General features: G+C 49.3%; 2 protein-coding genes across 3 annotated transcripts in view; one reads left to right on the top strand and one right to left on the bottom strand.

Annotated features, from left to right (window-relative positions):
• Positions 1–22,136, top strand: part of rnf24 (ring finger protein 24) — a 224,492-nt gene that overhangs the window by 157,692 nt on the left and 44,664 nt on the right. For both annotated transcript variants that reach the window (XM_072497632.1, XM_072497631.1), the window contains exons 4-5: positions 2,823–2,865; positions 8,793–8,834. In XM_072497632.1, the coding sequence (XP_072353733.1) occupies positions 2,823–2,865; positions 8,793–8,834 (85 nt within the window). The remainder of the gene's footprint in view (positions 1–2,822; positions 2,866–8,792; positions 8,835–22,136) is intronic.
• Positions 8,634–22,136, bottom strand: part of LOC140409268 (pantothenate kinase 3-like) — a 163,705-nt gene continuing 150,202 nt past the window's right edge. Inside the window, exon 7 of the mRNA XM_072497628.1 lies at positions 8,634–8,798. Within this exon, the coding sequence (XP_072353729.1) occupies positions 8,679–8,798 (120 nt within the window). The 3' untranslated portion in view covers positions 8,634–8,678. The remainder of the gene's footprint in view (positions 8,799–22,136) is intronic.

Below are 22,136 nucleotides of genomic sequence, written 5' to 3'. Positions count from 1 at the left end.
CCTCCCCTTGCTCTCGCACCTCCGCCACTGCGCTCGCCACCGCCGTCATCACCGGGGAAACCGCCTCATCCACCAGCGCACTCAAAACCTCTCTCATCTCCTTCCTCATTGTCTCCATGTATTTTGCAAACTGCCTTTCGAATTCCGCAGCCATCACCTTAGTTATTTCTTCAGCCGTAAGCAATGCGGCCTCCCCTGGTGCTCCAGCCTCCATTTTCCTTGGTGGCCCGCGGTGACCTTTCCACTCCCCGAAGGACCTTCAGCTGTTTTCCTTACAGACATTCTTTTGCTCACCCTCGACATCTTTCTTCACTGTGCCTTCACTCTGCCGCCTATGTGCCTTCTCCCTGCTTTTGCCGCCTCCGTGGACCCTGGGACCGGGCTTAAAGCCCCGAAAATGCCGTTCCCGAATGGCATCCCTCCATTGTGCGACCGCCTCCCGCCCGCCGTCACCGGAAGTCCAATGAGCATGAATTAACGGTCTTGTCGCACCCAACCTGGTGTCGGAACGAGGCCATTGAATCTCGCAAGAAGCTTCTCACACGATTCAACCGAACTTCGTGAGATGTCACGATCTGGATCTCACTCTCACTGGGCGAGATCCAGACCAGCATATTTAAATAAGCCTAATGGCACCTTGCCTGGGAGACCGCACCAGGGTGACGTTTGGTGCTGGTCCACATAAATGAGGATCAGGCGTAATGGCACCTAGGTGGTCTCCCAGGTCATTGGAGACCCCTGGGTGGTTGGGATAGGGCAGGGTGGCATCTTGGTACCCAGGCACCTTGCCACTGCCAGGCCAGCAGGGACACTTCTGAAGTGGCAGTGTCAGGGTGGTAATGCCAACAATCAGGGCCTACGGGGGCAAGGTGGCAAACCCATGAAAGGGGGTATGAAGGATAGGGAGGGAATGGCGGATAGGTATGAACAGGCCTCATAAAGATTGGGGGGGGGGGAAAGGGGAGGAGTCCTGTAGTGGTGTTGCATGAAGGGTCGTTGATGGTCATGATGTGAGGGAAACTCCCATCCTCTTCTTCCAATAATGCCATGGGTCCACCTGAGAGCATTAATTATCTTGCCCAGAAGCTGACATTATCTGACAGAGTAGTGCTCCCAAAGGGAAGAAGATTGGTGTTGAGGGGGGAAGAGGGGGAATTGAATTGAATTTACCACATTGGGATGTTTTTTTTTCAGTCACTCAATGATAATGCTGGCCTGATACACACTTTTAGTTTTACTTTCCATATGATGGGGACTTTCTGTGTTTAAGGAAAGCAATTTCTGGGAATGAGGCCTCAGAGGAAAGAAAACCGATACTGATGCCACACCACTTTCCTGCAGTTACCCTTTGTTAATGCACACAGGAACTGGAACCATTCCCAGAGTCGGCAGAAAACACACACAATAAACACTCTTGAGCTATCAACGGCACACAGTACATCAATAGCGGTCAGTTCCCAGGACTGATTAATTTTTAATGGGTTTTACCGACACAGTAACCAGAAATCTGAAGCGGAATATTTCCCTGATGACACAGAGCACGTGTTGGTGGCTTTGTAGAGGTTACTAGCTTATTACCGATGTCATTCTTGACTCTCAATGGTGTTTTTGTTAATTTTGGCGCCAACAGTGTGCACAATCCAATTACCTTCAGAGGCTCCACATGCTGCTCCTAACACTAAGTCCTGCCCACCGAGCGAGGAATCGCAACTCATCGGACAGGACCAAGCCGGGTTGTGATGCCAACAAATTAGTGGGTGGCATGGTGGCACAGATGTCACTGCTGCCTCACAAAGCCAGGGACTCGGGTTCAATTCCGGCCTCGGGTGACTGTCTGTGTGGAGTGTGCACTTTTCCCCCATGTCTACGTGGGTTTCCACCGGGTACTCCGGTTTCCTCTCTCAGTCAAAAAATGTGCAGGTTAGGTGGATTGGCCATGCTAAATTGCCCCTTAGCGCCCAAAAGGTTAGCTGGGTTTACTGGGTTACGGGGGTAGGGTGGGGGTGTGGGCCTTGGTAGGGTGCTCTAACCAAGGGACAGGCAGACTTGTGTTAAGGGCAGCATGGTAGCACAGTGGATAGCACGTGGCTTCACAGCGCCAGGGTCCCAGGTTCGATTCCCCGCTGGGTCACTGTCTGTGCGGAGTCTGCACGTTCTCCCCGTGCCTGCGTGGGTTTCCTCCGGGTGCTCCGGTTTCTTCCCACATCCAAAGACGTGCAGGTTAGGTGGATTGGCCATGCTAAATTGTCCTTCGTGACCAAAAAGGTTAGGAGGGGTTTTATGGTGATATTTTACATTTAGAATAAATAAAAGTGGAAAAGAACAGTATTTTCCATCCATTACATCAGTAGTTTATGATGTACAATGAGCCCTGTCAGTGGTGCCGTGGAGCTGAGAAATGATTGCCCTGTGTCAAGTTCTAATCCTGTCTAAATGCTAACAACCTTGGGACTCGCGCTCACCTTCGATATTGCTCCCTATCAGTGACAGAGGTTCGAAAGTGTGGGATTTTGAGTGAACACGTGTGTGCAGCCCTGATAAAATCCTCGATACACGAAGTAGAGATTGCGGCAGGATGTCGCCTGTGAGGGAGCGGTTCGCAGCTATTTCCTTCAGGACATTGTCTTTGACACTAGTACTGGAGTTATAGCAGAAAGAGAGCAGCAACTGGGATTGACCAGTAATAATGAGCCTTGCCTCTCAGCAGCTGCCTGTATGGATTACTGCAACAGCTGTCATTGGAGAGTGAGTTGTACAATTACAGAGAAGCAACAGGGCAGATGTAGAAGTGACTGTCTTCTCTCTCTTTCCTCCCTGTGCAGGTTGCGACACCAAGCACACAAGGAGCTTTATGCATACAAACAGGTAAGACCCACACCTCCGCTAACTGAATCTGCTGCCATTCATTCATTAAAACTGACTCGAATTTTGGGGAGGTAGTGGCATTGTGGTGTTGGCGCTGATTAGTAATCCCGAGACCCAGGGTAATTCTCTGGGGTCTCGGGTTTGAATTCTACCCTGGCAGATGATGAAATTTGCATTCAATAAAAATCTGGAAGTAAAAGTATAATGATTTTTTAAAAATAAAAAATTTAGAGTACCCAATTCATTTTTTCCAATTAAGGTGCAATTTAGAGTGGCCAATCCACCGAGCCTGCACATCTTTGGGTTGTGGGGGCGAAACCCACGCAAACCCGGGGAGAATGTGCAAACTCCACACGGACAGTGACCCAGAGCTGGGATCGAACCTGGGACCTCGGCGCCGTGAGGCAACAGAGCTAACCCACTGCGCCACCGTGCTGCCCTTAAAAGTATAATGATGACCATAAAACAATTGTAGTTAAAACCCATCTTATTCACTAATGTCCTTTAGGGAAGGAAATCTGTCGTCCTTACCTGACCTGGTCTGGCCTACATGTGACTCCAGATCCACAGCAATTTGGCTGACTCTTAAATGCCCTCAGGGATGGGCAATAAATACTGGACCAGCCGGCAACGCTCACATCCCATGAATGAATTTTTAAAAATATTTTTAATGTGCTTATCGAGGTATGGAAAGTGAGCGTTGAGTGAGAGAAATATCATGCAGTCAGCATTAAGCACCTTTAAGTATAGTGTATAGTGCTGAGCCTCCAGAATATCTCTAACCTATCATTCCCATCGACCAACACCAGTCATCTGAATCAGATTTAGAAGGTGTGCCAATTTAGGGATAACATTGTGCTGTGGGCCTCTCTACCAGTCGAAACTGGATTGATGGCAACCACATCCATTTTATAAAGATCCATAGCAGTTAGCAAAAAAGAAGATATCTTCAACCTAGTAGTCTGAGCTGGATTCAGATCCTGGGTCCAGTGGTGAAGGACAATATCTGCCCTGTAAAAATATTCAATTCCCATGAGGCACCCTTTTAAATGCGTAACTTGCGTAATATCGAAATGTGCAAAGCCGCACATCGTATTCATTACACTTTTTTGTTTACAGCACTTGCTTTTCTCCATCTGTCATAGTCGACATATGGAAAGATTCTAATCCCAGCCCCCACATTGACCTTCACGGTTAACACTGGACTTTCTCCAGACACCATGACATGCATTAACTTCCAACCAATGAAGATTGACACATAGGCCCAGATTTTCAGTGTGGAGATGGGTGGCTCGAGTTGGGAACTTACCCGTTTATTTAGATTCTAGCTAATCTTTACTTTAGCTCAGTTGGCTGGATAACTGGTTTGTGGTGCAAAGCGAGGCCAATAGCGTGAATTCAATTCCCGTACCGGCTGAGGTTATTAATGAGCCTTCTCAGCTTGCCCCTCACCTGAGGTGTGGTGACCCTCAGGTTAAATCACCACCAGTCGGGTCTGTCCCTCAAAGGAGAAAGCAGCCTATGATCATCTGGGACTGTGGTGACTTTACGTACTGTCAGGTAATGGGAGCAGATTTTCTCCGTCAGATCTCCCTCAAATGTCATACAAGAGCAAAGTACTGCGAATGTTGGAATCCAAAATAAAGCCAGGGCAGCACGGAGGCGCAGTGGTTAGCACTGCTACCTCACGGCGCCATGGTCCCAGGTTCGATCCTGGCCCTGGGTCACTGTCCATGTGGAGTTTGCACATTCTCACCGTGTCTGCCTGGGTCTCACCCCACAACCCAAAAATGCCACGCTAAATTGCCCCTTAATTGGGAAAAGAATAATTGAAGCATCTTTCGCCGCTGCGATACCCACGGTGGGGATGCGCGGTGGCGGCATCATAAGATCCCACCAGCGTGAACGGCCAGAAAATCCCACCCAATGTTTCAGGTCAATGACTTTTCATCATAACTGGGAGAAGCTGGAGATATATCCGCTTTTGAGTGAAGAGTGAATGGGGGAAGAAAAAAACAAAAGGGAATTTATAGTCGTTTGCAAATAGACAAAATGAGCATTGCTGAAGAAAAGACATCATCAGAAAATCCCTACAGTGCAAAAGGAAGCCATTTGGCCCATCAAGTCTGCACTGGCCCCCTGAAAGAGCGCCCCACCCAGGCCCACTCCCCCGCCCTATCCTCATAACCCAGCCTAACATGCATATCCCTGGACACAAAGGGGCAATTATGCTGAAGCTTTTCTCCTACATTCATCAGGACACTTCTCCCAGGACACTTTTCCCCTTTGATTGGTATTCTTGAGAAATGTCCTGAGGAGTGCAGGATGAAAAACTTCGACATGCCTCTTTTTTCCAGTAATACAAAAAGGAAATTTCTGTGATAAGGTGGAAGGCAGGAGCGATTAAATGAAAGAAGAGTGTGCCTTGCAGGGTGAGTGGAAGTGATTCTCCACCTTGATCGCACGCTGACCCCGCTCTCCTTGGTTCCATCGAAGCTCAGTTTAAGCTCAAGGAACAGCCCCCTTCTTTCGATTAGGTGCTTCCCAGTCTTCTGGACACAACGCTGAGTTTAACAGTTTCACTCTGACCCCATTTTGCTTCCTATTTGCATGTTTCGGGGTTTCTCTTGTTTTGTATTTTTTGGACAGCAGCAACCCTGCTCTGGGTGCACCTTCGTTCATTTGTTTCTTTACGTGCCCACTTTTGCCACCTTGAAATGTTCTGAAGTTCCCACAATGCTCGGGAATTGCAAGCTCCAGGACTCAGCTGCTGAGTCAGTGATCTAAAAAAGAATGAACCTCGGTAGTGCTTTCTTTAAACTATTGATTTTAATTAATACCCCTGGGCTGAGTCCCCTCCTGCTGTACTTTAACAAATCCCCCTGTATTTATTATTCATACCAGCACAAATTCCAGATTCAGCCTCTGCTGGCAGTAATTGCCAGTTCTAAAAAGCTACCTAATTAACTAACTGGGAAGTGCCATGAAGCATAACTGAGCTTGTGTGGCCCTGGCTCACACGGAAAGGAAGGCTAATGTTAAGTTAAATGTTAAATGCAAAACCCACTGAAATTTTAGAAAGGGATCAACCCTTAAAATTTCCTCACTCGTCGAATTCCCCCGGTTCAGCATTCTGCAGAAGCAGTATTTTGTAGAACTGGGATCAGTGCTTTAGCATCAAGGGTGAACTGTTCAATCCCTCCTTCCAGTCGCTTGCTTTGGCATGATTAAATACTGCTGTGATTGTTCATTGTTTTCGAATTTAGCAGCTGAAACGTCCTGCACGATATTCGTTCTGTATTTCACAAGTGGTGGGTAAAGTTATGTCGAGGCCTATTGCCAGAGGCTGACTGGGGTTTTTCCGTTGGCCTAAAGGTCCCTGGAAGGAGCAGGGCCAGTTTGGCAGCCTGGGTAGACTCCTGACAACAGACCAGGGGCCAGCACTCCAGGTAGGCTTCGAAGCTCTCCCTGGCTTCAGCATCAACTGTAAACTGCCCTGTAAACGGGGATTCTGCTCCACCCCCACACAATGCTGGCCTGGTTGCAAAGGCCTTTCGTTATTCTAGATATTGAAAAGTTGGGAGAGAAGGGTACCTGCTGCTGTTTCAGTGCTGCAGGGTCTCCTATTGGCTCTCCAGCTTTGAGAGCCCCCCTGCCGTCGCCCTCCGATGAACAGAGAAAATAGGAGCAGGAGGAGGCCATTCAGCCCTTCAAGACCATTCATTATCATCATAGCTGATGATCCGACTCAGTAACCTATTCCCTCTTTCGTCCCATATCCTTTGATCCCTTTAGCCCCAAGAGTAATATCTAACTCCTTCTAGGAAGCACACAATGTATTGGCCTCAACTGCTTTATGTGGTAGCAAATTCATCAGGCTCACCACTCTCTGGATGAAGAAGTTTCTGCTCACCTCAATCCTAAATGATCCACCCAGTATCCTTCGACTATGACCTCTGGTTCTGGATACTGCCACCATCGGGAACATGTCCAAAGATGTGCGGGTTAGGTGGATTGACCATGCTAAATTGCCCTTAGTGTCCAAAAAAAGGTTAGGTGGGGTTATTGGGTTACGGGGATGGAGTGGAGGTGTGGACTTAAGTGGGGTGCTCTTTACAAGGGCCGGTGCAGACTTAATGGGCTGAATGGCTTCCTTCTGCACTATAAATTCTATGAAATATATGAAACATCCTTCCTGCGCCTACCTTGTTTAGTTCTGTTAGAATTTTATAGGTTTCTATGGGTTCCCCCTCATTCTCCTAAACTCCAGCAAATATAATTCTAACCAATTCAATCTCTCCTCGTATGTCAGTCCTGCCATCCAGGGAATCAGCCTGGTAAGCCTTCTCTGCACTCCCCTGATTTCTCCTGATTTTGTTTATTGTCCCATGAACCAAGGTACAGTGAAAACTATGGCCGGGATTCTCCCTTCTGGGGACTAAGTCCCCACGCGGCAGGAATACCGGCAGCAACCACTCCGGCGTCAACAGCCCTCGAAAGTGCGGAATTCGCATTTTCGGGGGCTAAGTGGACGTCGGAGGGTTGGCGCCACTCCAGCCGGCGGCGAGTTCACGCATGCGCAGACCGGACGCCGTATTTTTGCGCACGTTCTCTTCTTCGCGCCGGCCCCCGGGCAATATGGCAGAGCCCTACAGGGGCCCGATCGCGGCCCAGGTCTCCCGTGGGGGCCCCCCGGGGTCGGATCCCCCCAACACCCTCCCAAGGGCCGCCCCCGCATACTCACCTGCCAGGTCCTGCCGTGCGTGAGGTGAATAATTCACGCCGGCGGGACTGGCCAAAAATGGACGGCCGCTCGGCCCATTAGGGACCGGAGAATCGCAGGGGGGGGGGGGAACGCTGTCAGTGGCCCCCGACCGGTGTGGCGGGAATCCCGCCGCCACCCGAAAACCGGCGCCTGAGAATACGGCAGCCGGTGTCAGGGCGGCGGGGTGGGATTCAGCTCAATAGATCATTAAGTACATGAAATGAAAAGGAAATAAAAGAAAATACATAATAGGGCAAATCAAGATGTAACTACATAAACACCGCCACCGGGTGAAGCATACAGGGGTGTACTGTTAATGTCATTCCCAATATCACCACTCATGATTTTTTGCCCCTTGATGTTTCTCAGTTTTATTCATACAGATTCCACATCGTCGGAGTAACATGCTTCCTCACTATTGCATTCATTTCCTCTTTAACCTGCTCGATATTTTTAAAGTTATGAAACACAGGGTAAATGTGGGGGGGGCAATTTTTCACTCCTGGGGGAATTCAAAACCGGGGCCCATAAATACAGGAAAACTATTAATCAGGCCAATGATGAGAAAAAAGGATACATTTCTTTCAGAGTGGTTAAAATGTGGAACTCACTACCGTGGAGGTGGTGGAGTCAAAAAACCGAGATGCTTTCAGGAAAGAAACAAGGTAAGAACACAGTTAAAAAGGTAATAGAAAGACGCACTGAAAGGCAGAGCTGAGCCTGATAGAATGGGAGGAAACTAGTCCGGGATTCTCCCCTACCCGGCGGGGCAGTATAAACGGTAGCACAGACTGTTTGGATTGGAGAGACTGTTTATGCTACACTCTATGTAATATAATTTATTATAATCCAGGTAATAGATTCCCCTCATGTTTGCTTGAGTTTCACCCCCACAACCCAAAAGATGTGCAGGGTAGGTGGATTGGCCACACTAAATTGCCCCTTAATTGGAAAAAGAGAATTGGGTACTCTAAATTTTTTTTAAAATAAATAATACAAGTAATAGTTATAAATCTCACGGTTTTATTTCTTTAACTGCAAACAATTGTCAAGACTTTATACTATATTGGTGAGTTTTGTTGATAGTGTAGACGTGGCCAATATTTTGTGTATCCAGGAGTTTGCTCAAGTCCCATCCATTGTGATTCTTTCTATTTTGCAGGTCATTCTGAAAGAGAAAGTAAAAGAACTCAATTTGCATGAGGTAAGGAAAAGGTTTTATGTATTTTTTTAACGAGGATTTAATTGTCCTCGCAATTTGTTTCCTCCAGACTGGTAGGCCTCTGCAATGTCACTACTTGCCCAGTACGAGAGAGTGTTCAGCAACATTGTAGACTGCTCATTGATGGATTTTCCTTGAGTTCTTGATTTGTTTCCTCTTGAATTCGCTATTGGATTTATTGGTGGCTATCTTGTATTTGCCGGCAAGAAAGATGGAAACACATTCTCTATGTCGACCCTATTGATACGTTTTATCATTTTAAAAATCTGGACCAGCTCACCACTCAGCCTTCTCCTGTCTGGAGAAAAGAGTCCCAGGCTGTCCAGTTTTTCCTGATAGTTAGAACCTCTCTCATCTTTGTAAATCTTTATTGCACCTTCTCCCATGCATGTGTAATATAGAGGCCCGAACCATGCCCAGTACTCTACTTGTGATCTAACCGAGGTACTGTACAAGGCTAGCATCATTCTCTGCTCCTCTGTTCTGTTCTGCTAGAAACAAACCGCAGTGCTTGGATTTAGAGAGTGTTTCCCATGCTTAGACAGTCGGACATTCAGTTATTCTGGCTTGTTTGTGTAAATGCAGTGTATTAATTCCCATTGCCAATCGAGCAACATTTTAAAAGTTATCCACTGTAATATTGTGTAGATAGTTGGAGGCCAAAGAGGATGGGTTAGTGGGGGCGGGACAGGGGAAGGTCTGAACAAGCTGGGCTACTCTTGGGAGGTCTGCGACTTTGCCTTGCATTGAGCATGACCTGAAGGACTCTATCATTGAACACTATAGAATTTGTTAGTTGACTGGACAACTTAGTCCACTTTGGCCCTTCAAAGTTCTTTTTCTACACCAAATGGGTGCAATTTTCCAAAGCAGGGCCTGAATTTAATTACCACAATGAACTTCTCTAGTCTCAAATGCTGGAGAGTTACTGAAATTCTGTTGTGCTACTGTTGAATGGTGGAGTTAATTCATAGTTTGCTACCATTTTTGTGTGTCAAATGTTGCCTCATCCTGCCTCACAGGGCAGATTCATTAGATGCTTGCATCATGGCAGACGTTGTGCATCAAGATTTACATTACTCTTGGTCTCAGTCATAGATATCCTGAGATCACTGTAACTTAAGATTCAACTCGAGTATGCGCTTGAGCGTCTGCACACTTCTTTCAACTCCAGGGCTAAACAATTTCCCGTCTGTCCTGTAATTTACCTTTGTGTCTGTAGCTGATTTAACGGAGGTGAGCTGCAGTATTGCAGTGAGGAAAATGGAGAGGGTTAGAATGATAGCTCAGCCTTGTTTGACCCAGTCTTCACTGAGATAGAGCCTGTGGTGATTCCATTGGTGGGGTTGGCTGGCAATAACTGGCAACTACACATTCATGGCGTAATAACTCTTGCTGTTGGAGTACATCATCCCAACTAATATTGGGGGTCCACAGAGTGACGTGCATATAGTCGCAGCCTCCTGAACCATTGGGATTTCTGGCTAGCCTGGCAAAGCCACGTGCCTGTCCCTCCTGCTTTTCTCTGGCCTTCTGAGAGAACTTCTCCTACCTCCACGTCAGCCAAGAGCACTGCCTGAACCAGCTATGTGTCAGCAAGAAGGTGGCATAGTGGGAAGACATTAACAGGACACTTGACGTTCGAATGGGTAGGTTGCGTGCTAGATTGTGTGCCATTTTAGATGCTGTTTGATTTTGCAACCTGCCCACTCTACATGCTTCCATTGCATGGATGGCATACCCACAATGACACAAGAAATAGGAGCAGGAATATGGCCCATCGAGCCTGCTCCGCCATGTGTGACCTTAGGCTTCAATTATATTTCCCCCACCCCCTTTCCCCATTCACCATATCCCTTAATTCCCCAAGAGATTTAAAATCTGCCAATCCCGGCTTTAAATGTATTAAACAGTGGAGCACCCACAAGCCTCTGGGATAGAGAATTCCAAAGATTCACCACCCTCTGAAAGAAACTGTGCTCAAGTGTTTTTTAAAGTTCCCTAAAAAGCAGAAACAACCTCTCCAGCTCTGCCCGATCAAGCCTCTTCAGAACTTTGTATGTTTTGGAGTTCCACCGGGTTTGACAATATGACTCTAAATTTCACGCCCTACATTCTTTGTGTAATAATGTGACTGCTTCCCGGAATGGATTGTGTGATTATTCCTTTCAGGAATGTGGATCTGGATGTTGCTGATCTCTTTTGTCCTTGCGTCATTCTCAGCGATGCTATAATTTCCAGCCTGGCACTTCGCAGAATCACAAAACTGTTACCAGGCAGAAGAAGTCCATTCGGCCCATCATGTCTGCACCTGCTCCCCAAATGAGCATTTTGACTTAGTATGACCTGCCTTTCTCCCCGTGTCCCTGCACATTGTTTCTATTCATGTAATCATCTAATGCCCTCTTGAATGCCTCGATTAGGCATTGTCTCTGTCCTTTACAAGTCATACAATGCCCTCTTCACAGTTACCAATACTTCCAAGTTTTGTGTCATCCGCAACCTTTGAAATTGTCCCCTGCACACCAAGATCTGGATCATTAATATATATTGCATATAAAAGCAAGAGTCCCAATACCAAACCTCGGGGAACACCACTGCAAACCTTCCTCCAGCCCAAAAAATATCCATTGACCATTACTCTGTTTCCTATTATTAAGCCAATTTTGAATCCATGTTGCTACTGTCTCTTTTATTCCACGAGATATAATTTCACACGTCTGTGGTGTGGCACTGTCTTCTGAAAGTCCATGTACACCACATCAACAACATTACCCTCATTGACCCTTTCTGTTAGCTCATCAAAACCTCCAGCAAGTTATTTAAGCATGATTTCCCCTTGCTGGCTCTTCCTAATTAACCCACATTTTCCACGTGACTACTAATTCCCTTAAATAGTAACCCCCTTGGCCCACGGCATCAGGTTCACGCTTATCAGGACTGCCACCAATTCTCGTCCATGAGATTCCCAGCCCAGAGGACTGTAGAATATGGTGCCCGGCCCACTAATAGGTTGAAAATGGGTCTGAACGACCCACTTGCATCATCCAGCTAGAACGAGGTGCAAAACTCAACACCATCATGGGGCCGGAGCATCGGAAATGGTGCACCAATCCCGTTTTCCCCCCCGACACTGGATTCTCCGCCGCATCGGGAACTCCACTACCTGCAGCGGGGAATCCAGCCTCGTGTCTGTCTTTGCAAAAGGGTAAAAGACAGATTTGCATTTCTATAACGCCTTCCTTGACTCATGTCCCAAAATGCTTTATATCCATTGTAGCCACGGTTGTAACGCGGGAAACTCAGCAGCCAATTGCCAGCCAACAAGTCTTTACTTACTCTGTCATGAGATGTGGGTATTGCAAGCAAAGCCAACATTTATTGCCCATCCCTAATTGCCCTTGAAAAGGTGGTGGTGAGCTGCCTTCGTGAACCACTGCAGTTCATGTGTTGTAGGCACATCTTCTGTGCTATTAGGGAAGGAATTCCACAATTTTGATCCAGCGACAGTGAAGTTCCATGGTCTAGTTCCACGTCAGGATCATGAATGAATTAGAGAGGAGCTTACCTGTGGTGGCGTTCCCATGCATCTGCTGCCATCATCCTAGATGGCGACATTGACGGTACCTAGATGGTACATTGGCAAGACCATGCAGTCGCTGCGACAATGGAGGAACAGACATCGCCCCTCCAATCGCCAGGCAGGAATGTTCCCTTCCAGTTGGAGAACACTTCAGCAGTCAAGGGCATTCAGCCTCTGATCTCCGGGTAAGCGTTCTCCAAGGCAGCCTTCAGAACGCACGACAATGCAGAATCGCGGAGCAGAAACTTATAACCAAGTTCTGCACACATGAGTACAGCCTCAATCGGGACCATGGATTCATGTCGCATCACATTCACCACCACCATCTGGCCTGAGCGTGCAAAATCCTACCAACTGCCCTGGCTTGAGACAATTCACACTTCTTTAACCTGGGGTTACCCCTCTCTCTGGCTCTGTAAAGACTTAATTACCTTCAAATGCTCGCATTCAAAGTAGCATCTTGCATCTTTTTTTTTTAAATTTTAGTGTACCCAATTCATTTTTTCCAATTAAGAGGCAATTTAGCATGGCCAATCTACCTACCCTGCACATCTTTGGGTTGTGGGGGCGAAACCCACGCAAACACTGGGAGAATGTGCAAACTCCACACGGACAGTGACCCAGAGCCAGGATTGAACCTGGGACCTTGGCGCCGTGAGACTGCAGTGCTACCACTGCGCCACTGTGCTGCCCTTCATCTTGCATCTTTGACTTTGTCTAATATAAATGTTTCTGGAACCTACCTCTTCATTCACCTGAGGAAGGAGCAGTGCTCCAAAAGCTAGTGATTTGAAACAAACCTGTTGGACTTTAACCTGGTGTTGTAAGACTTCTTACTGTGCTCACCCCAGTCCAACGCCGGCATCAACATAATCATCCTAGATGGTAGAGGTCGTGGGTTTGGAAAGTGCTGTCAAATGAGCCTTGGTGAATTTCTGGAAAGAATTTTGTACATTGTACACATTGCTGTCATTATGCGTCAGTGATAGAGGAATGTTTAAGTGATGGATGCGGTGCAATCGAGTGGGCTGCTTTGTCCTGGCTGGCATTGAGCTTCTTGAGCTGCACTCATCCAGGTAAGTGGAGAGTATTCCATCGGACTCCTGACTTGTACCTTGTAGATGGTGGCCAGACTTTGGGGAGTCAAAATTTGAGTTACTCACCTCAGAAATCCCCATCTAGACCAGCTCTTGTAGCCACTGTATTTATATGGCCAGACCAGTTCAGTTTCTGGTCAACGGTAACCACCCCCCCCAAAGATGTTGGTGGTGGGGTATTCAAAAATGGTAATGCCATTAATGTCATGAGGAGATGAATAGATTCTTGTCGGAAATGGTCAATGACGTGGCAGCGCGGTGGCGCAGTGGTTAGCACTGCTGCTTCACTGCGCCGAAGACCCGGGATTGGAATAGGTCTGTGCGGAGTCTGCATGTTCTCCCCATGTCTCCGTGGGTTTCCTCCGGGTGCTCCGGTTTCCTCCCACAAGTCCCGAAAGACATGCTTGTCAGGTGAATTGGACATTCTGAATTCTCCCCCTGTGTACCCAAACAGGTGCCTGAATGTGGCAACTAGGGGCTTTTCACAGTAACTCCATTGCAGTGTTAATGTAAGCCTACTTGTGACACTAATAAAGATTATTATAATGTGGAGTTTGCACAATCTCTCCCTGTCTGTGTGGGGCTCACCCCCACAACCCATGCAGGGTAGGTGGATTGGCCACGCTAAATTGCCCCTTAATTGGAAAAAGATATTTTAAAAATGGAAAGTCATTAACTGGTACGTTTGTGGAGTGAATGTCACTTAGCAGCCAAAAGTAACTTGTGTTAATGCTAGCAGTTTGATTATTACTGATGCCTATGGGATTTCCACTGATATGGAAAGAGGCCAAATGGACTCTCTCCTCTCTCTGATGTGCATTTGATGTAATGCAGTGGAGTAAACTAGATGCTCTGTCAACGTTTTAATCACAATTTGTTATTGGGGCCATGCGTTTGGCTTCAGAAGCTAATCAGTCAACTTGCTGCATCCTACTGTCATCGTCTAGAATTGGAGTGGTTCTCTGCTGATCAGTGTGAAATCAGGGCCGGGATTCTCCCCTACCCGGCCCTGGGGCGTCATTCTCCGACCCCCCGCTGGGTCGGAGAATGGCCGTTGCCCGCCGTGAATCCCGCCCCCGCCGAAGTCTCCGGTACCGGAGATTGGGCGGTCGCGGGAATCGGGCCGCGCCGGTTGGCGGGACCCCCCGCTCAATTCTCCGGCCCAGATGGGCCGAAGTCCCGCCCAGAAATTGCCTGTCCCGCCGGCGTAAATTAAACCTGGTATTTACCGGCGGCGTGGGCGGGCTCCGGGGTCCTGGGGGGGGGGGGCGCGGGGCGATCTGACCCCGGGGGTGTCCCCACGGTGGCCTGGCCCGCGATCGGGGCCCACCGATCCGCGGGCGGGCCTGTGCCGTGGGGGCACACTTTCCCTTCCGCCTCCGCCACGGCCTCCACCATGGCGGAGGCGGAAGTGACTCTCCCCACTGCGCATGCGCGGGAAACTGTCAGCTGACGCTCCTGCGCATGCGCCGGGAAACTGTCAGCGGCCGCTGACGCTCCCGCGCATGCGCCGCATTTCCGCGCCAACTGGCGGGGCAACAAACGCCATTTCCGCCAGCTGGCGGGGCGGAAATCCCTCCGGCGTCGGCCTAGCCCCTCAATGTTGGGGCTTGGCCCCCAAAGATGCGGAGCATTCCGCACCTTTGGGCCGGCGCGATGCCCGTCTGATTGGCGCCGATTTGAGCGCGTTGGGAGAGAATTTTGCCCCAGGTGCGGATTTCTCTAGGCCTGCGCCGAAGTGGTTGGCGCGCCGCCGGCTGGCGGTAAAGGCCTTTGGCGCCACACCAGCTGGGGCCGAAAGGACTTCGCCGAAAGGCTGCTGACGTCACCCCCGCGCATGCGCAGGGGGGGGGGTCTCTTCCACGTCGGCAATGGCGAAGGCTGTGACCGAGGCGGAGGGAAAAGAGTGCCCCCACGGCACAGGCCCGCCCGCGGATCAGTGGGCCCTGATCGCGGGCTAGGCCACCGTGGGGGCACCCCCCGGGGTCAGATCGCCCCCCCCCCCCCAGGACCCCGGAGCCTGCCCGTGCCGACTGGTCCCGCCGGTAAGAGAGGTGGTTCGATTCTTGCCAGCGGGACTGGCATTCCAGCAGTGGGACTTCGGCCCATCGCGGGCCAGAGAATCGCCGGGGGGGGCTCACCGACCGACGCGGCGTGATTCCCGCCCCCGCCGAATATCCGGCACCGGAGAATTCGGCAACCGGCGGGGGGAGTCGGACAATCCCACCCCAGATCTTTAACTCTCGGTGTTTCCAGAAACTTCCATTACAAGCAGCATCACGGCTTCCTTGGCAAGCCAGCTTCTCAGGACTGAGCTATTTTTTAAAAAATATATATTTTATTCAACAGCTTAACATTTTACACAAACAGTACCTGACGCTCCCCCCACCCCCCACACGCCCCCACACCAGGAAACCCGAAAAAATCTTTCTTGCAAAATTCCGCACCTGCATATACCTAAAGCCCTCTGCACGCTGAAATCTATATTCACTCCTAAATCCTCTAAACTTGCAAATCTCCCCTCCAGAACAAAATCCTTCAGCTCTTTCACCCCTCTCTCCTCCCATCTCCGGAACCTTGCATCCATCCATCTCGGCTCAAACCCATGATTCCCTATGATCGGCATAACCTCAACACTGACCTCAACTTGAAGTGCTGTCAAAATTGCCCCCAGATCCTCAGCTAGGCTACCACTACCGGATTCCCAGAATACTTCCCTGCAACTAGCGGCAGCGACACTGTTCCCAACGCCCGCAGTCCCACCCCTTACAGGACCCCGCCTCCATCCGCACCCACAAAGCCTCAGACCCCTTGCTCCAGCCCTGCACTTTCCCCGCCTTTGCTGCCCAGTAATAATGCAACAGATTCAGGAGAGCCAAGCGCACCCTCCCCCCACCGACTGCCACCCCTTTGGAGCACCGCCTTCCTTATCCTCGCCACCTTCCCTGCCCACATGAACGTCAAGACCAGTCAATCCACTCCTCAAAAAAATGCTTTTGGCAAAAAGACCGATAGACACTGGAACAGAAACAAAATGCGTGGTAAAATATTCATTTTTACTGCCTTTACCTGGTCAGCCAACGACAAAGGGAAACTCTTCCACTTCCCCAGATCCTCCTTCACCTTCCCTACCAGGTTTCTGCAATTTAGCTTACTGAGTCATGCCCAGTCCCGCTCTCCCTGCACCCAGAAGTACCTTAAGTCAGTTGTCGCCACCCTAAATGGCAACCACTCCACTCCTGCCCCTTCACCCGAAGGGAACACAGCAAAATACTCACTCTTCCCTAGATTCAATTTTTATCCTGAAAACTGCCCCAAATTTCCCCAGCAACCCCATTATGTCCCTCACCGAGGAGCCTGGGTCCGTGATATACAACAGTAAATCATCCGTGTATAGCGACACCCTATGCTCCAACTCCCCCTTCACTATCCCCCTCCATAAGCCCAAACCCTTCAGCGCAATCTCCAATGCAAACAAGAGGGGGGACATGGGGCACTCCTGCCTCGTTCCCAGACTATTGTCTCATTTGTCTGCACACAACTTGTCAGATCCAATATAGCAATTTTACCCAAGTCACAAACTTAGGCCCAATCCCAAACTTCTCCAGTACCGCAAACAAATATCTCCATTCCACTCTGTCACATACTTCCTCCGCATCAAATGGCATCATCACCTCTAACACCCTCCCCTCTGCCGGAGAAAGCAGCTGCCACACGTTCGATGACAGCTGTCTGCCCTTAATGAACACCGTCTGATCCTCCCCCACCACCTTCGGAAGATACCCCTCCAGCCTCACAGCACCTTTGCCAATATCCTGGCCTCCACATTCGGTAGAGAAATGGACCTATACGACCCACATTCCACTGGGTCCTTATCAATAACAGTGAAATAGATGCCTGCCTCGGTCTCCGGCAATCCCCCTTCGTCATCACATCTTCAAATATTTCCACCATCAGTGGCGCCAACTTGTCCTTGAACTTTTTATGAAACTCCACCGGGAACCCCATCTAGCCCCGGCGCCTTACCCAACTCCATCTTCCCTATCTCTGCCTTCACATCCTCCAGACCTAATGGCTCCTCCAACCCGGTCACTCCAACCGCTCCAAAAACTCCGTCATCCCCACCCATCCTCCAACTTATATAAACCCCTATAAAAGTCCTCAAACACCCTATTCACCTGCTGCAGAGCCACCATCACCCCTCCTGTCCCTTCCCTAATCTGCACAATCTCTCTCGCCGCTGCCTGCCAGCGGAAATAGCCTACTAACAATCCACTGGCTTTCACCCCTGTTTAGAGAACCCCAAAGTGTATCATGGAGTTCACCTGACCCACAACTTTTAATATGTTGTGGTATGGGGAGCACACGGCCCACTCTACAGGTATGGTACAGCAGAAATGGAAAAAGTATTTTTTTAAACAAAACAATGTTTATTCTATGGACTCAAGTTAACCTTTTTAAAACATACAGTGAACATCTTAGCCACCATTAATTCAAATACAACCCCCAAAGAATACAACACTAAGTAATCCGTAAGCTTTCCTTTTAACATCCATACGACTTAAAACACCTTTTACCAGAAGCACATCAGGTTAAAGTCACTACTGCTATTAGTTTTAAATCACCAGGATCAATTTACAGTGTTTAGATTACAGAGAAAGATTCATACACCTTCTGGCTGTGACTGCAGCTATCCAGCTCTGAAAACGAAACTAAAACACACCCTGCAACCTGCTCAAAAACGGAAGTAAAAAGCTGACAGACAGCCCAGCTCCACCCACACTCTGACATCACTGATAATACCCATTTCTTAAAGGTAAACATTTCTTATACACCCATTTCTTAAAGGTACTCTCACATGACACACCATACTCTATACCCCCCAATCCCCTCGTACTCGCTTTAATTGCCGAACTGCCCGTAGACAGGAAGTCAAACTTCTCTTGTAACTCCTTCCTCCTCACCAACATCCCCAGCTCCGGATCCCCCACATATCTTCCATCCACCTCCAAATTCGCCTCGATCAGCCGCTGCCACTCCTCCCACACCTTCCTATCCACCTTCGCCTTAAATGTGATGATCTCCCCCCTCACTACCGCCTTCAATGCCTCCCAGACCTCCGACAATGGGACCTCCCCACTGTGATTAAACTCTACATACTTCCCCAACACCCTCCCAATCTTAATACAACCGGTTAGGTCTGCCAACAAGCCCACATCCAGCCTCCACGCCTCTGGGCCGGCCCCTTCTCCAGGACCACATCCACCCAGTGCAGCGCATGGTCCGATATCACAATCGTCGAGTACTTCGCCTTCTTTACCAAAGCCACCAGTGCCTTGCCTACCTCAAAGTTGACCCTTGAATACACCTTGTGCACCAAGGAGAAAAACAAATATTCCCTGTCTGGTGGATGCAAAAACTTCCACGGGTCCACCCCTCCCATCTCCTTCATAAACCCCCCTAACAACTATGCCCCCCTCGAGGGGACCAGCGAACGTGGCCCAGGCCTATCCATCCTCGGGTCCAGCACCATTTTCCAATTTCCCCCCCCCACCCCATTATCAACTAGTGGGCACCCAGGTCCGGTATAGCCGCTAACATCCTCCTCACAAACCTAACGTCGTCCCAGGTTGAGGCTACACGCAAAGGAACACCATCATTCTCTCCTCCTGCACACACATCACTATCACGTACCTGCCCCCCTGGTCCGCCATCACCTTCTCCATTCGGAACCTCACCCATTTACCCACCTGTATAGCCAACCCCCGCACCCTATCGGCGCAAGAGTGGAACACCTGGCTCACCCAGCCCTTCCTCAGCTACATCTGGTCCTTTCCCCTCTGATGGGTCTCCTGTAACAGCACCACATCCACCTTCAGGCCCTGGCTTTCTTCACCGGTCCCCCCAACCCTCTTATGTTCCACGCCACCACTCACGGGGGAGGGGGAGGGGGGGGGGTCTCTCAACCCACCGCCCTTCCGACCCGCCATGACCTTCCTTCCAGACCCCGCCTTGCAAGCAGGACCCTGCCCCAGCCCTTGTCACTGCCGCCTCCCCCTCCCTCCCTACATCACTTCCTCTTGTAAACACCTCACCCAGGATCGACCCCATCCCCCAAACATTCACACCTCCCAGACCCATCGACACCTGCCCAAACAGGTTACAACGGTTGCGGCCCCTCCCCCTCACCTCGCTCCCGTTCACTCGTCAATATTGCTAACGTGATGGCCCCTCCCCCACATCTAAAATGAAACCACACCAACCCCAATGCATCCCTCGCCCCCCAATCCCCGTTACATCCAAAAAGAACCCCAACAAATGTATCCATAACACCTATATAAGAAAAAGAACCCAACTCAGAAAAAAACAAAGAAAGGGAAAAAAAGAGGGGAAAAAACTCAGCCAAATCTCAGCCAAAAACTGCCAAAAGTCCAATATCAGTCCGATCCCAGGCCTTCACTTCACAAACTCCGCCTCAAAGTAATAATCTCTGCCATTGTACGTGACCCTCAGCTTCGCCAGGTAGACCACACTAAACCGCAGGTTGCATTTATAAATCACCACCGTAGCCCGCCTGAAGGCCACTCGCCTCCTTGCCAACTCCGTTATCCAGTCCTGCTATGCGCAGGTACCGTTTCCTTCCCACTCCACCTCGCGCCTCTGCTTCGCTCATCTCCACACTCTCTCCTTCACCTGGAAATTATGGAAACAGACGATCACCGTCCTTGGTGGCTTATTCATCCTCGGCCGGAGTGACCAGTGGGCTCTGTCCAACTCATACTGGGAGGACTCCTCTCCATCCCCCATCAGCCTCGCTATCACACCGGCAAAGCATACTGTAGGCCTCTGGCCCTCCAGCCTTTCGGGCATACCCATGATCCTCAGGTTGTGCCGAAGCGATTTGTTCTCCAGGTCTTCAACATTGGCTCTCAGCCCTCTATTAATCTCTGCCACCCTCTGCAGCTCCTCATCGACAGAGGTAAAATGGTTACTATGCCTTGACAAGGCCTTCTCCATCCCTTTAATTTTCTCCACCTTGCTCCTGCACTGTTGTTGAAGCTCTCACCAACTCCTCTCCCACCCACGCCATGAGCAGCACCTTATGCTTTTCGAAATGCTTTAACAGCCTTTCGAACTCCAGCCATCACCTCCGTCACCTTCTCCACTGTAATTGGCATGGCCCCACCCAACGGGCTCCCGCTCGCCAGCTTTCCTCCTGCTGCACCCCTCGCCACAGTTGGCGGCGGACATTTGCTCACTGCCTTCTTCCCTGGATTCTTCTTGTCGGTTTCTGACATTCTATAAATGTCCTAAACCTTCCCACAGCTCCTCCGGAACAAATCATCACCGAAAGCTGGGCTAAAAAGGCCATGAAAGACAGCTCTGGCAGGAGCCACCAAACATGTGACCAATACCTACATGCCTCAACCGGAAGTCCCCTGGTGAGTTATTTAACATGGCTTCCCTAAAGGACATAAACATGAAATTATTGTGAATAAATATTCAACTTTATACAACTGAATCTACCCAGTGGCTCCTCAGGGAAGAGTATTTGACCCTAGCCCAGTGGGCCACATACGGTCCATCTGGGTTCTGAGTGCGGCCCATGGGACATTTTGTTGACCGTTGCCCACCCGCAGGATTGCCACATTCCGCTGATTTGCATCGGCGTCGTTTTTTTACCTTCCGGTATGACTGATGTGACACGCGTGTAGCAAGGGCAAGCGAAGTGAGGTGCATGCTGAATGCACACAACATTGACTGTGAGAGGCGTGCACTCCCTCTGCATCCAAAGCGTAAACACTATTTTTTTTACATTTGAAGTTGATGATAGTTCTACGAATATATAAAAGATTCAGCACTTTCTATAACTCATTGTGAAATAGTCAGCTTGTATTCAATCTTATTCATGGGATCATGTTTAGTGAACAAGCCTGATTACAATCTTGCGGCCCACTGAGATGAAGGAGGGCCATTCAAGAGGCCCAATTCATCAGCCTAGGTTGCCCATCACTGCGCTAGCCTGCCCACTAATCTAGCAACAAGCTGATGGAGGGCATGGACCTCCACAGAACACTCCCTATATAAATACAATGGCAGCTGAGTGACTGCAGGCAGCTCTGAATAAAACCAGGGAGGGGATCTTGAGGTCAGTTTCAGTATTAAGAAAACACAAGCTTGAGAAAGATTGACGCTGATGGTGTGAACACACCCTTGCTCCAAGGACTTCTTGAGGAGAATTTGCTAAAGAAATGGTTTAAGATGCCGGAAAGATTGAGCAGAAGATGGGAAATTCTTCCAGAAACTCAGCTGCACTTATCATCCATAGAAGCTCTTTGTTGGTCTAGATTTGTCCACTTTGGAAGTACTGTAACTCTCTACACTGAAGAGAAAAAAAAAACTTTTGCTAATGTTGGACTTGAGCCTCGGCCAAAACCATAGCCTAGATGACGAGGTTGAAATCTTCCTTCACTTTGAGGTCCATTCCTCACGAAATCAGAAAGGTGTCTGAAAGCTGTTGCTCCTCCACAAAAGGTAAAGCAGGACCCAAACAATACTGTGAAACTTTCAGGTGGTTAATCTAAACCTGCACAACATGTTCCA

The sequence above is a fragment of the Scyliorhinus torazame genome, chromosome 3, assembly GCF_047496885.1.
Source record: "Scyliorhinus torazame isolate Kashiwa2021f chromosome 3, sScyTor2.1, whole genome shotgun sequence".
Taxonomy (NCBI): domain Eukaryota; kingdom Metazoa; phylum Chordata; class Chondrichthyes; order Carcharhiniformes; family Scyliorhinidae; genus Scyliorhinus; species Scyliorhinus torazame.
Note: the sequence above shows the minus strand (reverse complement) of the source record. Positions and strands in the feature narration are given on the sequence as shown.